This window comes from Periplaneta americana, chromosome 2 (assembly GCF_040183065.1).
Source record: "Periplaneta americana isolate PAMFEO1 chromosome 2, P.americana_PAMFEO1_priV1, whole genome shotgun sequence".
NCBI classification, from domain to species: domain Eukaryota; kingdom Metazoa; phylum Arthropoda; class Insecta; order Blattodea; family Blattidae; genus Periplaneta; species Periplaneta americana.
In genome coordinates this window covers 41,123,852-41,141,197 of record NC_091118.1, presented here as the reverse complement: position 1 = coordinate 41,141,197, position 17,346 = coordinate 41,123,852, and the positions used below count along the sequence as shown (strand labels likewise).

Sequence of the window (17,346 nt, the reverse complement as noted above, 5' to 3'; positions counted from 1 at the left end):
TGCTTTTTTAAATGGTATGTTAAAATATGAGAGGTTTGAATGAAATGCTGTATTTTATTTAACGACAGACAGCTTAACTTCAGAGGTTATTCAGCATAAACGTTCAATGTGGGCAAGAAATAGATGGCATGTTTTCCCTAGGTCCCTCTATCACGGACATGTTTCTTTTACATGCTGTAAATATACGAAGCAGGCACCCCAACGTGATTTTCCTCCCAAAATAAGCCATGTATTTAAGGGGCATTAGGACTGACTTTTAGAAGAAAAAAAAAAGAAAAAAAAAAAGATTAAAAAATCAATTTTCGGTTTTCCGTACGAAAATAGTCCTTGGGCACTTAGGAAGTTGATAGTAACTTAGGAGGTTTTTAGCTTTTGCGTCTTCTTTGAGGTCTAGTAGTGATTTTTATATAGGGTTGCTCCATATGTCAGTATGTATCTTTTCACAAATTTGTCTTTTTCTCGAAACTATATTGTTGATAATAAAAATACAAAAAGTAAAGTTTGATATTTCCGTCTTTGACTTGTTTACAGTATTAAATGTCAACAAATTTATTTTTGCTAATACATCTTATTACACGTGAACGTTTTCGCCCCTTGTTATGGAAATCATCAGACAAATGTGGGGCGAAAATGTTCACGTGTAATAAGATGTATTAGCAAAAATAACTTTGTTGACAATTAATAAATAAGTCAAAGACGGAAATATCAAACTTTGCTTTTTGTATTTTTATTATTATATGAATTATTGAAACACACACAAAAATGAATTCAAATTTATATTGTTGATGTTCAAAATGCCCCAAGTGCATGCAATTTTAACGAAAATATTCGTACTTATCCACGCATATATTATCTGAGGTCTAATGTTGAGAAATATTAACTATCTTGAAAATTAGGAGCTAAGAAAATTATTACGTAAATCAAAAATATAAATAAATAAATAAATACATGTCTTATTTTCAAAAATTTATCGTGCCTAAACTAGCCTAGATATCATTGAGTTCTCAACGTTAAAATATTTTCTGTGAACGAGGGACCGTATGAATGTAATGCTCATGGAACTTTTGATTACATTGGTAATTTGCATAATTAAAATACAACTAACTTCGAAACTAGTAGTCCGATTGAACTCAAAATTTGTACACAACTTATTCTTAATGCATCTAACAAATGGTTAAAAAATGAAATAAATCGGATTAAAATTGTAAAAATTTCCAAACTCAGTCTTAGTGACCCTGAAGGATTTTATCGACCTTTAAAACCCATCACTCTTTCGTCTAGGAGACACAGCTGTATACACCTTAATAGTTGAATACCTGCAAGCAAAAAATATTGTAACAAACCCAGCATTCTCGAATCTTTTCTATTTTCTGCCTGCGTCTTTGTCTTCTCATATCTTAATGTTGTCTATCATCTGATATCTTCTTCTGCCCCAAACTCTTCTCCCGTTCACCATTCCTTCCAGTGCATCCTTCAGAAGACAGTTTCTTCTCAGCCAGTGACCCAGCAATTTCTTTTTCTCTTCTGATCAGTTTCAGCATCATTCTTTCTTCACCCACTCTTTCCAACACAGCTTCATTTCTTATTATGTCTCTCCATTTCACATGCTCCATCCTTCTCCATATCCACATTTCAAATACTTCTAGTCGCTTCTGTTTACTTATGAAGTAATGGCCCCAGCGAATAGGGATTATAAAGAATGGACACTGCGCGAATTTTCCTGTGTTTTGTTTCTCTGTGCGCCAGCGTTTAGTTCTACTTTCAAGCGCTAGAGGTTAGTGTAATCGAGTGTACGCTAAGATAATAATTGAGAATAGAGTTGAGACACATGATTCAAACATCGCTACCTTATTGCATAATCCAGTAATGCTTGGCTTCAAATAAATTCAAGTTAACAGCTTTTCCTTATTTCTCAGTGACGAACTAGTTGTAATAATAATTTTTTATATTTCAGATATAATAAATTATATTATAAAATAATATAATACATTATAAAATTATGTATCAAATTCGTTTAATATTTGTATATAATGTAATACAGGTATATGGTTTTACTTCTCATAAGAGTTTTGTTTTTCCATTTTCAGTGCTATCAAATCATTACATATTTTAATTGTTGTTGGGGTCAACGTCTCAACTCTCATTATAAAGGAACTATAGAGTTTAGACATTACAGTTAATGACGGATTTATTATTTTATGGATCCAATTTATTTTATTTGAGTACATAATGTACCTAGATGTATTAATTATGTGTTATATTTCCGCTGTGTCGACTGCTAGCTGGTGTGATGTCAGCGCCAACTCTAGGGAGAAAGCAGAATCTCACGCTCTAGCTGGCTTGAAGGTCATTGAAATCAGTCTGGCTACATCAAAGGTACCGACGCGAAGTGTCCATTTTTTATAATCCCTATTCGCCGATGGCCCTTTTGTAAGTTTCAATGTCATGGTAACGGAGATAAACATAGCAAATGAAAGGTACATTTTTTCACGAGACACTAGTTATCAGATGCAGGAAATGTGTTACTACTTGCATTCGTTTTTAATACCCTTTTTTTAGTCAGTTATTTAATGGTGCTACATCAATTAGTAGATTATTTTTAGCGTCGATGGAATTGTTGATAGCGAAATGAGGTCCGAGGGTTCACCATGTGATTACCTGAAATTTGCTTTACATTTGAAGAAAATCTCGGAAGAAACCCAATCAGTTATTCAGACTAAGTGGGTACTGAATTCACACCGAAGCGCAGTTCCTATTCAACAGGCAAACGTGCAACCCCCCGAACTACAGTGGTGACAACCAGGGGGGTTTAACTTAAATGATAGATGTTGATGCTCATAGATGTTTCTTAGTTTGCTGCAGTGGTCGGGACAGCGCTAACCATGTTTCGATCAAAGAGTTTGTAAAGTTATTAATACAAAACTCTTTGGTTTCGAAAGTTCCGTTGTTATAAGGTTTGTTAGTATGCCAGTTTTAAACAGATACTATTAATATCCATTATTTACAGGATGTGTAAGTTTTATAACATTCGGATTATTATTACTATTACTGTATAACCGATTTACATTTTCATTCGAAGACAAAGTAGCCATATTATTGTACTGTGTATGGCCTGTTAGCCTCATTTATTTGTCTATGGTAGCAACATACTTTTCGAACTACAGAGTTTCGACACTATGATAATTGTTACTATAGAAAACATAATATATAAATAAGGCTCATGAGATCGATGAAGTGTTCATATAATTATACATTTTAACACATTTGACAAGACAATTGAAGGGTTCAGAGCCATAGTGATCCAAGCGCCATTTATTAAAAACGGAGAAAGCAAGGGTTAAAGTTAAGTGAATACCATAATTTAATGAAGATTGACATTATAATTTATTTTATGCTCGACCATGCCGAAATGTACTAATTATACATCTGGTAGCAGTCCTTTAATGCATGTCATTAAAGTACACCTACTCATTAAAGTATAGGTCTTCAGCCAATGATAACTCAGCTTACATCTGTTCAGCTAATGACAAGTCAGGTTTGTACCGTTATAAAACCGCAAGTATCGATTATTCTCGGATATGCAATCGAAAGAGAATTAGCGAAAAGTCACGGAGGCTGGAAATCCAATACTGTCGCAGAAGGTTATGTTCTGTTGCTATAATAATTAGCGTTAATTGTAAATAATATTCAAATAAATTCAATTTGTCATCTCGTTTTTCAATGTCGAATTCAATAATCAAGGTTATAATATTATCAAGTTTAACGGGGCTATGTCAAGTTCAATGACATTATTGTTCCTCGGAAAAAAATCAATACTTTCGCGTGTGCGCACATCTCACAATTCACGACCTAGAACAAGGTCACTTCCGATCTTGTCAGATACAAATCGGAATGTATATATCTGAATACCGGTAATTTCAAGTTAGAAATATGGTCGAGCATAAAAAGTCGTATGAAACTCGCCTATAATGGTAATTAAGAAGCTGATATGAAAATTATGAAACTCGCTTGCGCTCGTTTCACAAATATCCATACTCGATTCTTAATTACTATCATTATAGGCTCGTTGCATAATGTACTATTTAATGTGCACACTTTATATTATTTGCTAGATGTTTCATTGACTTATGGTAAGCACTTAATTTTAACCCTTGTTTTGTCCGTTTTTATTGTATGGCGCTTGGCCCACTATGGCTCTGACCCCTTCAATTACATAAACACGATGTAACACAGAAAGACTGCAATCATAATATAGAATTTAGGATCAAGAAACTGTATGTGAAAATGCCCTAATAAGGCAAAAGCGTTTGTATAAGATATTATTTCAATACTTAACATATATAACGCGTGTTAACGTAAATTGAAAACTATATCATATGATTGAAAAGAAACACTCTTTATATTATATTCTCTGTATAAGAGTTTTTATTAATAAGACCGTTTGTATTTACTTGTACTCGTTTATTTCAATTTTTTACAGTAGTTACATTAACATTGATACATTTTGGTGTACCGTATAGCAATTACATTAACTGGCTGTTTTTTAACAACGAGTCAGTGCAGTAGGTTTTCAGGCGGATGGATATTTTGTGTTGAAGGGTAGGTAGATAACTCTCCATGCACTCAGAACCACTGCATAGCAACTTGGAAATGTCCGTGCATCATTGCGATGTTCCACGGGGTCAGCCCCATCTCGTTGTTGGCGTAGGGGTTAGCGCCCTTTCTGATGAGCGCCGTCACCGCAGACTGGGCTCCTTTCTGCGCCGCGTAGTGCAGGGGCGTGTCCTTGAACGCCGTCCTGGCGTTGACGTCGGCGCCTCTGGCAAGCAGCAGGTGGATGAACCTCGCGTCGTTGTGGGGCGCCGCCAAGTGCAGGGGGCGCTCTCCAAACAGGTTCCCGGCATTCACATCCGCGCACGCCTCCACTAACGCCAGTGCCACCTCGAAGTGGTTGTGCGCCGCCGCCAGCAACAGTGGCGTTTCTCCCTCTTCGTCACGTACTTCTGTCCTCGTGTTTAAATCTAGGAGCAGCTGAACTGTTGTCAGGCTGCCGTTTTTCGATGCTTCCAGCAGCAAACGCTCTCTTTCTGTCTCGGTCATCGCTGAGAATTCCTAAGAACATAATATATAGTAACATAAATTATATTGCATGGGGTGTCTCTGCTCGAACTTATTGCTGTGTATGTTATTAATGGAGAAAAATTCGCTCCGGCGCCGAGGATCGAACCCGAGACCATCAGTTCTACGCACTGGTTTCTCTAACCACTGAGCTACGCCGAGGCTCTATCCACAGCATTGGATCGAATCTTTCGCCTTTGGTTCTTTCTCTTAGTGGTCTTATTCCATGTTCGACATATATGTGTGTTGTTATTGTTTAGTAAACTGTCCAAAGATAGGTCTGAACCTCACAAGTGATACCAACAAGGCACCACTTATAAGGTAACTAGGCAAGGAGATAATGGGGTAGGGTAGCCAGTTCCTTTCCCCTCCATTGCATACATCGGCAACTAGCTTCATATTACACTAGTCAGATTTCAGACGATATATATAGTATTGGCTTCATTTTCTCCATTAATAACAGATAATAATTGAAGAGTCCACTGCAAGAATGATGGATGTCACTTTCTTGTCGAAAATGAACCAAGACTGTCAATGCATAGCTTAAGACATATAGAATGTACATAGAGAGTTACTGTATATGGCATTAACACTGATAGTCATTGTCCAGTAATGATCGGAAAATCACAGTTAAGCTTTGAGCGCTAAGCATTTCAAACTTTCAATCGCTTCTCCTGCAAAATGTATTCCAAATGACATCCATCATTCTTGCAGTGGACTCTTCAATTCTATAGTACCTGAAAAATTAACTTTTACATAGATTATTGCTGTGTGTTGCTCATAACAACATCCCAATATTTTCACTGATTATAGAGGGGCAACGAGCTGTAGAGGGGCTTGAATGGGTGCTCTGGTCGCGGAGAAAGATTCGACTTGTGTAGTATCCGGGACTCGTAAAGCATGTGGAACGTAGAATAGAATGTTTTATTTTCGCTGGCAGAGTTAAGGCCATAAGGCCTTCTCTTCCACTCAACCAGCCTTAATCAGTACAATATTCTTCAGTTAAGTTTTAACGACTAGTACATGCTTATTTAATTTGAGATAAAACCTATAAGAAAAAGTAATAATTTATGAGTTAGTATAGTTCAATTCAGTCTTTATCCAATATGTAAAGAATTATAATTAGATTGATATAGCTAGTTGGTTAAAATGATGAGAAATAATATAATAGAAGTTTACTAGAACTATTACATTGAGAATATTAATGTAATGAGATTTTGCCATTAGAGGTTTTCGTATTCTATTTAGAGAAATTAATGGTAATAATATATTTTTTAAATTTTATTGGGTTATTTTACGACGGTGTATCAGCATCTCACGAAATGGAACTATAAAAGTTCGAGATTTATCCTTCGAAGAGGTGGAAAAATTCAAATATCTTGGAGCAACAGTAACAAATATAAATGACACTCGGGAGGAAATTAAACACAGAGTAAATATGGGAAATGCCTGTTATTATTCAGTTGAGAAGCTTTTGTCATCTAATCTGCTGTCAAAAAATCTTAAAGTTAGAATTTATAAAACAGTTATATTACCGGTTGTTCTGTATGGTTGTGAAACTTGGCCTCTCACTTTGAGAGATGAACAGAGTTTGAGGGTTTTTGAGAATAAGGTTCTTAGGAAAATATTTGGGGCTAAGAGGGATGAAGTTACAAGGAGAGTGGAGAAAGTTACACAACGCAGAACTGCACGCATTGTATCCTTCACCTGACATAATTAGGAACATTAAATCCAAGCGTTTGAGGTGGGCAGGGCATGTAGCACGTATGGGCGAATCCAGAAATGCATATAGAGTGTTAGTTGGGAGGCCAGAGGGGAAAAGACCTTTGGGGAGGCCGAGACGTAGATGGGAAGATAATATAAAAATGGATTTGAGGGAGGTGGGATATGATGGTAGAGACTGGATTAATCTAGCTCAGGATAGGGATCAATGGCGGGCTTATGTGAGGGCGGCAGTGAACCTCCGGGTTCCATAAAAGCCAGTAAGTAAGTAAGTATCAACATCTCAGGTTATTTAGCGTCTGAATGATATGAAGGTGATAATGCCCGTGAAATGAGTCCGGGGTCAAGCACCGATAGTTACCCAGCATTTGCTCATATTGGGTTGAGGGAAAACGCCGGAAAAAACCTCAACCAGGTAACTTGCCCCAGCCGGGATTCGAACCCGGGCCACCTGGTTTCGCGGCCAGACCCGCTGATCGTTACTCCACAGGTATGGACGGTAATAATAAGAATGGACAGATGTTAGTTCTATTATAAGTAACAAATATTAATCAGTAATTAATCTGTTAAGCAAGAATTTATGTAATTTTGACCTAAATGAAGTTATTGTCCAACAACCCCTTACATCACTCGGAAGCGAGTTCCAATTTATAGCAACTGTATAGGTTGAAAAATATAAAGATGTCTTGTGGTAAGGTATAATGAGTAAATTGTTATGATGAGACCTGGTACTTAGCTGATGATATGCGGATAAATTTTGAAAACGAGAAGCTAAGTAGATTGGGATAGCGGTGCGCAGAATTTGAAATAAGAGAATAAGAGAATGCAGGGCTCGTCGATCACTTAGCCTTAGCCAAAACAGACTTTGGAAAGACGGGAAACATGATCATTAGAGCAGTGCAAAGGGAGCAGTTTTTCGACACAACGGCAACAGGGCAAGGATTGTAAATTCACCTTGTGTACCTGCAAAGGTCTGACTCTGCGGTACACAGGATAGCTGCAAGCAGTAGGTACAGCGTGGTAAAGCAAACGTCAATACTGAAGGAACATGAGAACAGTTCGGTTCTAGTATTGCGATCCCTAAGGGGGAGAAAATTCGTTCGGCGAAGTTTAAGAGACTTATTTCCGAATATGGTGATATTTTTTTGTTGCAGCGAAGATAAACTATTTTGCAAATTGTGTAAAATATCAGTTTCAGTAAATAGAGCATGTAATATTCTAAGACATGTAAATAGGGATGTACACAAACGTGCCCTCATGAAGTTGAAAAAAAAAAAAGGCGAAAAATTTGAGCAGGGTCATAGTTCTTCATCCGTGTTCCATGAAGAAATGTGTGATGCGTTTTGTTAAGCATTCAAGAAGATATGTCCTGGTGTATCTCTTCCTCCTTCTCCTATACTTACTCGATGGGGTTCCTGATTGAAGGCCAGCATTTATTACTGTAAATATTTCGACCAGGTCCAGAATGTTATTCAATCATTTGATGTGAAAGATGCATTTGCAATACCACTAGCCCTACGTCTGTTGGTTGATTCAAGCATAAAACAACAATTGGAATACATTGAATCGAATTACGGGTTTATTCGTGATTGCATAACAGCTTTAGGAAAGTCTGGTACAAAACTGATTGATCAGTTTTTCCTATTGCGAAATATCTGGAAGAAAGTGACTCAAGTAGACGATAAAATTGCTAAAATAATATCTGCGAAAATAACAAATATGTTGAAAAAAATGGTGGATATTATAAACTTTGCAAGATTAGTGACAGTATTTCTGGAGATAAGGATTCCTTTGAAGAACTAACAGAAGTTTAAAATATGTTGCACAGGATTTTACGTATGCCTCAGTTGTTTCAACAGACGTAGAAAGAAGCTCCTCCACATGCAAGGCCATGCTATCAGATAGACGATAATCGTTTTCTGTTAATAACTCACAAATGTCATTTGTTGTGCACTGTAACAATATTTGGAAGAAAAGTGATAACTATAACGTGTGCATTAATAACTCACACTCATTGTAAGGAAAAGAAAAAGACAAAAAACAATAGTTCAAGTGCTTTTGCGAATAGAATATCATGAACCCGTTACAAAGAAACAGTAATTTTGTTCGCGTTCTGTATGAAATCATACATGTAAAGTATATATTATTTGTTTGGGATGAAATGGTTAATTAGTTTTGCAGTTTTGATATCTTATTAAAGTATCTGTAGAAAATTAATTGCAGAAACGTTAGGGAACTGTGTCATTTCTATTGTGTCGTCTGTACGTCAACACATCGTGTACATGACCGTCGCTTGTACACAGGGAACACGCCGAGTAACGTCGGAACCCTTGCTATGATGCCATTCTGTCATGTGCTCCGTCTGCACCGCTCTAATGATCATACTTACGAATATTGCAAATCTAACGGATGCACGCATTGTGCACACTTGTAGCCTGCTGCTCAAATTTGCATTTAGGTTACGTACAGGGCAGAACGCGATATTGCAACAGCATTCCTCTCTCTCTCTCTCTCTCGCTCTCTCTCTCACTTCGATGGCAGTCAGCTTGAGGGCGGCAGATAAGCACGAAAGGAAAGTTAGAAATATACAGTATTATCTATGTATGTGGCAAGTCCATAGACGCCGACTACATTGGTGTTCCGGGGCTCAAGCATCTAACACATATATTTAATGTGTGCTCACCACCCATTGAACTTTTGTGCTGAAATTAATTTCGATTTTTAACTTTCGTGCCACGATGGAGTGAAAAAATAATTTTCATGAATCATGTACATAATGTGGACGTTACAAAAGAATACAATCTATCCAATTTACACGATGCAATTTTAAAGATTTGCGTTAGCTACCGATCGAGCTCGTGTTCTCGTTAACTACCCTACACCGCCAATGCACCAAAGTTAAATTTGCTTATTTAATGACTCATTATCTCCGGAACTACCGAAGACACATTGACATTTTTATAGAATAAAGACACAAGGTTTCCAAGAAATCTGGCGCAGATTTGTCAAGAAATAAGCTACAAGTTGAAAAAAATATTTGGATTTTTTAAATGTCGATTTCATTATTTTTATGCAAATGCACGTTTTCCTCAGGAACTATAAAATGATAGAAGGATGACACAATACAATAATGAAATGAGAGATGCATGTCTGTTAGTTCGATCAATAAAATAGTAATATGCGTTACAAGAGCGGTATGTTGAAGTTTTCATGTTCGAGGAAAAGTTTGAAAAAGCGAAACGTAGTTGAGCTTTTTAATTTCCGAGAATTGAAAGAAAACATACCGCTTGTGTATCGTACATTATTTTGTGCGAAGATCGTTTATTACATACCTGAAAGAGGAATTTCTAATTAGTTGCAATGAAATCTCCATCTTGGTTTCTGTTCAATGACGGCAAATATGCAAAACAAAAATATCCATCTTCAACATTGTTGCTTTAAAATGTTTTCTGTGTTTACTATACTCCAGCAGGCCGTGATATACGTCTGTCTTTTTTTTTCCTCAGTCTATGATGAGTCTGGAATCTTGTTGATTTTTTCACGGCTTCCTTAATGTTACTTGCATCACGAATGCAGTAACTTTAGTGGAATTGTAGAGTTTACTTAATTTTTGCAAATATTAAAAACAATAATTAAGTGCAATTTAGGTGAAATTGCAGTGGTAAGTTTCCAATTTATAATTATTACTATATTGAACGTCTCTAAAAAATATGTTAAAAGCCTAAAGCAGTAAAATCAATTACATGTCACTTAAGCGGTAAGAAGAGGGAATTGTTATGTGCGTTAGGTTGGGAATACTGAATGTGGAATTTTAGACTTTCCGCGGATTGGTTTTGTGCGGAAACCAAGCAAATTCGCACGATCTTGCACAAAATATTTTATATAAGCAATAAAATGAAATCAACATTATTAACAGTTCCTGAGATAATGGATAATTAAATAAACTAATGAAACATCAGTGGTATAATGTAGGTAATCTGCCCTTCACCGCGGTGTACAGCATTAATTAATATTTCAGTCGAAGTCGTTATCGACTTGTATTATTCTCTTATTACTTTCTTACAGATTGCTCTAGAAACTAATCCAAAACTTGCAACTGTGTCTGTTGCGGGCCAAAGAGCAATAAAGGCGTCTGTTACAGAAGGGGTTTCTTCTTGGCATAAAGCTATTAAATGATTTAAAGTGCACAAAAGGAGCTCCTTGCATACGTCATGTATTATATAGCAGGGTTACGTACTGCAATTCGGGAATTTAATAATGATAATAATAATAATAATAATAATAATAATAATAATAATAATAATGGTACCTCGTCCACACCTGTGGAGTAACGGTTAGCGCGTTTCGCCGCGAAACCAGTTGGCCCGGGTTCGATTCCCGGTCGGGGCAGTTACCTGGTTGAGGTTTTTTCCTGGGTTTTCCCTCAACTCAATATGAACAAATGCTGGGTAACTTTCGGTGCTGGACTCCGGACTCATTTCACCGGCATTATCACCTTCGTCACATTCAGACGCTAAATAACCTAAAATGTTGATAAAGCGTCTTAAAATATACCTTTTAATTGGCTTTCCCTGCAAAGTCCCTCATTGAATGCACGACTGATAGATCCATCGATCAGTCTTCGGGCCCCTCCTCCGTAACAGGCAAATAAATTAATACTTACATTTTGCATTGGATACTTTGACAGATTCTGTTTCTTTGTGTTGCATATGGGCGAATATTCGGTTGTAGAAGTGGGAAGTCCAGTCGTGTAGTTCGGTGGTTCAGTGATCGGCGTTAACACTGGAAGTGGCTCGGGGTCAGGAGGTGATTTTCGTGTTTGTTTTAACGCAGAAAATAATATACGAAGAAGGAAGAGTTCGAGAGGAACAGGTGCTGTCCCCAATGCGACTTGTGCCGGTGGCGCCATCTGAAATAACAAAAGAACAGAGTATTAAAACGTATAAATTTATAAGTTACTATTTTGAGAGTTGGGATATGACAGATTAGCGGCCGTGCTTGAAACTACAACACATTTGTAGCATGATGGGGAAGTATCATAGTCTACTATATACAGTCACGAAGCTTGAGTTTTGAGGGTGCTAGAAACAATAGACTGTGACGGTACTATTTTGCATTGCCTGTAATGAGGCGATATTAGCGATCCTAGTGGTGAGCAACTATCTAATGTTTGCATATTTACTACGTATTGAGCTTCGCGACTGTATATACTAGACTGTGGAAGTATGTTGACGTAAATACCTACAGTATCGGAGGAGGGGGGAAGTAGGTCTCTGCATACAAGTCTGAGAAATCTTTAATTATCATTTGTCAAAAATTTCCATAAGCCTACGTATTTTTTCAAAAAATAACATCGTACGATTTTTCATGTTATAGTAAGAAATTGCTTAACTCAAGATGGTTGAAAACTACGGCCCTTATGTACTTTATTTTTCCTTTCACTGCTTTTCTCACCCTCCGCTGATCCTTGAAGTGATGAGGAACATGAGCTATTAGTTTTACTGCCACTACAACAATCCAATTATGTATGATATATCGTCGTTGTTCCGGCAATAACTCATATGTGACATATTTATCGATTTTCAGATTTTTGCTCTATTAAATAACTTAAAATAGTGATGCAGCAAATAATAAAATCTATATGTAATTATATTTCTTTCTTTCGAAAATGTAAAAATTCACGACCTCCTATGCACTACTGCAATAGAAGAATAAATGTGTTTTTTCTTCCTACTGAAAAATTTCATATTTTACACATAGGAGTTATTGCAGGAACAACGACGATATGACATACAGGGTATATCGAAAATGGTGAGCAAAACTTCAGGTCTGGATTCCTCATAGGTAGAGAAGAAAAAATGTTATATCAATATGAGTCCGGAAATCCTTGGTTGCCGTGCTATTAGCGGTGACAAGAATGATCATTAAGCACTCCAGAACTTTTGTTTGCTGGAATTAAATGCGCAAGGTGTTGATGACGCTCCCCCACATTTCAGTCTTCGTGTACGTAGACATCTTGATCTATGTTACCCTGGCCGATGGATAGAGCGAGGTGGACCAATTGCTTGGCCCCCACGCTCACCAGATCTCAACCCACTGGACTTCTACCTGTTGGGGGCACTTGAAGGTGCTTGTGTTTTCCACCCCTGTGAATGATGTAGAAGCTCAGCGAGTTCCGGAACGCTATCAGACAATACGAGCTATGCCAGGCGTTTGGGAGAAAGTCCGGATGTCAATGAGACGACGAGCTGCGGCCTGTATTCAGGCAGAAGGACATTTTGAACAGTTCCTGTAAGCAAATGTACAGTACACTGCATCATTAATAAACTAATTCCAACAAACATACTTTAATGTACTTGTAACCTCTATAACGCGGCAATCAAGCATTTCCGGACCCAAGGAACAACCACTCATATAAATTTAGGGAAAGAAGACAGAGGACGGACACTGGAAAGTTTTCTTTTCTCAATCGTACTATCAGGGACTGGAATGCTTTACCTGCAGACTTACTAAAGGCTTTACCAACAACCAAAAATGTATTTAAAAATAAGCTTAAGGACTTTACTAATAGACGGTAATTATACACAGTATTTAAAGGGTGTAATTAATATTTTGTTATTGAAGTGTTGTATCAGTGAAGAATTATGTTGTCTCAGTGAAGTGTGTTGTGTCAGTGAAGTGTGTTCTGTAAGTGAAGTGTGTTCCTGTCAGTGAAGCTTTATAATTTATGTGAAATGTTTTTGAAGTGTTAGTGAAATCAGGATAGAATCACTGAAATGTGTCGTAGTTCCAGTGCAGTGAGTGAGTTGACAGCGAAATGAGTGTAGTGTTGAAAGATACTTGTGCAGATATGAACATATCATAGGCTACTCGTGGGTTTTAGTTCGAACTTAGGTTTAAGATACAAATTAGATTTACTTTAAATGTTATTTTAAGTGATCGTGCTTCATTTAATTTAGGATGTTCCCTGTTATTATTATTATTATTATTATTAGTATTATTATTATTATTATTGTTAGTATTAATTATTAGTATTACTATTAATTGTATTTTTATTAATTGTGTTTATTATTGTCATTATTGAGTGTATTAGTTACCACTGCCACCGGGTATATACCCATTGCAGTGTGAATAAATACATATATACATGTTGATATAATTTTTTTTTCTCCTCTACATATGAGGAATTCATACCTGAAGGGTTGACCACCATTTTCGATAAACTCTGTATATTTGTCAAACAAACCTTTACATATAACTAGAGCCCGGAATTTTAGGTGCTAAAAGTTAATAATGACACTGAGTGTAGATGAATAGATGTCGTGCCCGTAAGGAGGGTTTTAAGCCTAGTTCACAAGAGTGCGATATGTAATGATAGACAATAGAGTTACAAGGACTGGGCAATGGATCTTGTAAACCTTGCGCTAATTTGTAAATCGTGGATAAGAGGATTAAAGACCTTTAACGGTACCAAATGAATGACAAGAATGACATCTCAAAGAAGTGGGAGCATGGCAATAAATCTTGTAAATCGTACGCTAGTTTTTAAGTGGATTAAAGACCTTTAACGGTACCAAAAGGGGAAACACTGAATGACAAGAATGACATCTCAAAGAAGGGGGGGAATGGCTTCTACAGGGTGTTTCCGAGGTGGTGTTTCCGAGGTGGTGTTACAAACTTTCAGGGATGATGGCGAAGGGCACTTGTATCAATTTGAGATCAGGAACCCTGGTCCGGAAATGACCGAGTCGAAAATTACAAGCAAAAATAGTTGTGTGGAAATGAAATAATTTTATTCCTCTGCACACCTTATTTGTGTGTATTTATCTTTACATCTTACACATACTGTATTCATCTGACGTTGTTTACGTTGTCTACTTACAGTATTCCATTCAGTGCGCTGTCTGAGGGATGGGGGCAGGAAACTACACTAAAGCAATGCAGATAGCGTAATGTGTAACGGACATGGTCGGTCCTGATATGCACGTCTATAGACAGCAGTGTATGTGTACAAGTTGCAATGTCCAGTCGATCAGTCCTAGTGAAATGGAGGAGTACACGAGAGCGGAATAAGCAGACTTGATTTTCGAATACGGATGAGTCAATGGGAACAGTAGACAAGCTCACAGATTGTATCGGGACAAGTACCCACGTAGGAGACATCCGGCCCATACCAACTTTCCACGACTGTTCCAAAGGTTAAGGGAAGGAGGGCACGTGGTGCCAAATTATAATTCCATTTCCACACAACTATTTTTGCTTATAACTTTCGACTCAATCATTTCCGGACCATGGTTCCTTATCTCAAATTGATACATGTACCCTTCCCCATCATCCCTGAAAGTTTGTAACACCACCTCGGAAACAACCTGTATATGTATATACTATAGCGAGGAACAATATTATATATGATATAATGGTGGACCTCAACAACCCAATTTATCATTCTTTTTCCGTTCATTACAGTTTTATTTATTAAGAATTTATCCATTATCAATTAGTTACATTGCAATCACTGATCACTTCACAAGCACACCGCTGAAATTAATGATATTACTTGCGGTTCTGAAAAGGAATTTAAATTAATGATGAATACTGGCGAAATGGACATTTTTATGAAAATGTGTTGGATAAATAAATCCAAAACAAAATGTTAAAAACATTAAAAAAAAATATTTTGAATATTTCTTTTGGAAAAAGATTCGTAATGCAAATGCGCATTTTGTAGGGTTTAAAGCATGATATCCATGTATTTACCTGTTAGCAGAACTTCTCGTAAACGGGAACTGGCTTCGTGGATTGATCTCTGGATGCAGAAAAGTCACTGGATCACATTGACGAGAAAGACGTGGAATGTTACTAAGGCGGGTGAACGCAATTCCCGGCGGGGGGAGGGGGAGGGAATGATCTCTCAATTAAAATTCGCTCGACGCTGCACTCATTCGAATACAAAGCAGGATGTGACGCAGTGAAATTAATCTTAGAGTTCTCTATTTGTGCGAATCTGCGCATATGGTTTTATATTGGATAGAACCTTCTATTTATCCATGCTGTTTACTTATCGATTTTACATTACAGCAGAGATTGATTAATTCGAATTATTGGGTAATTCGAATAAGTGTTTATTCCCTTTGAAATTCCTATTTAGGATAAGAACAATTGTATTCCTAAGAGAAACTGCTTCCTTAAAGAGGATAAACAACGTACTATATAAATTACACTTGTAACAATTTTACAGTTAGTTGTTAATTAACATTTGTGATATGAATTAAAATAGTCGAATTAAATCTAATTTCTGTAGATATGGTGATGAATGATATGAACAGAATTAACCAGAATGTTTTCACATTATGGCTTTCAATTTATTGTCTTCTAAAATGAAAATTACACTTGTAACAATTTTAGTTGGTAGTTAATTAAAATTTGTGGTATGGATGAAAATAATCTAGTTAAATCTAATTTCAATTACACTTGTAACAGTTTTACAGGTAGTAATTAATTGAAATTTGTGATATGAATGAAAATAGTCGAGTTAAATCCAATTTCCATGGATATAGTGATGAATGATAAGAACAGAATTACTCAATGTTTTCACATATGGCTTTTAATTTATCGTCTTCTAACATGAAAATTACACTTGTAACAATTTTACAATTAGTAATCATTTTAAATTTGTGGTATGGATGAAAATAATCTAGTTAAATCTAATTTCGATTACACTTGTAACAGTTTTACAGGCAGTAATTAATTGAAATTTGTGATATGTATGAGAATAGTAAAGTTAAATTTAATTTCCATTACACTCGTAACAATTTACAGTTATTAGTTAATTAAAATTTGTAGTATGGGTGAAAATAATATAGTAAAATATAATTTCAGTTACACTTGTAACAGTTTTACATGTAGTAATTAATTGAAATTTGTGATATGTATGGAAATAGTAAAGTTAAATTTAATTTCCATTACACTTGTAACAATTTACAGTTATTAGTTAATTAAAATTTGTAGTATGGATGAAAATAATATAGTTAAATCTAATTTCAATTACACTTGTAACAATTTACAGTTATTAGTTAATTAAAATTTGTAGTATGGATGAAAATAATATAGTTAAATCTAATTTCAATTACACTTGTAACAGTTTTACAGATAGTAATTAATTGAAATTTGTGATATGTATGAAAATAGTAAAGTTATAGGAAAAAGACCTTTGGGGAGACCGAGACGTAGGTGGGAAGATAATATTAAAACGGATTTGAGGGAGGTGGGATATGATGGTAGAGACTGGATTAATCTTGCTCGGGATAGGGACCAATGGCGGGCTTATGTGAGGGCGACAATGAACCTCCGGGTTCCTTAAAAGCAACAATTTTACAATTAGTAATCATTTTAAATTTGTGGTATGGATGAAAATAATCTAGTTAAATCTAATTTCGATTACACTTGTAACAGTTTTACAGGCAGTAATTAATTGAAATTTGTGATATGTATGAGAATAGTAAAGTT

At 36.2% G+C, this 17,346-nt stretch overlaps 2 protein-coding genes across 2 annotated transcripts in view; one reads left to right on the top strand and one right to left on the bottom strand.

The window, feature by feature from the left end:
- LOC138692908 (uncharacterized) overlaps positions 1 to 17,346 on the top strand; it is a 43,757-nt gene that overhangs the window by 7,522 nt on the left and 18,889 nt on the right. The gene's annotated exons all lie outside the window — the stretch shown is intronic.
- On the bottom strand, positions 4,549 to 15,755 carry LOC138692902 (ankyrin repeat and protein kinase domain-containing protein 1-like). The gene is made up of 3 exons (XM_069816237.1): positions 15,598 to 15,755; positions 11,504 to 11,749; positions 4,549 to 5,112 (listed from the first exon to the last, which is right to left on the bottom strand). The coding sequence occupies exons 2-3, from the start codon at positions 11,747 to 11,749 to the stop codon at positions 4,624 to 4,626; spliced, it is 735 nt and encodes a 244-aa protein (XP_069672338.1). The 5' UTR covers positions 15,598 to 15,755; the 3' UTR covers positions 4,549 to 4,623.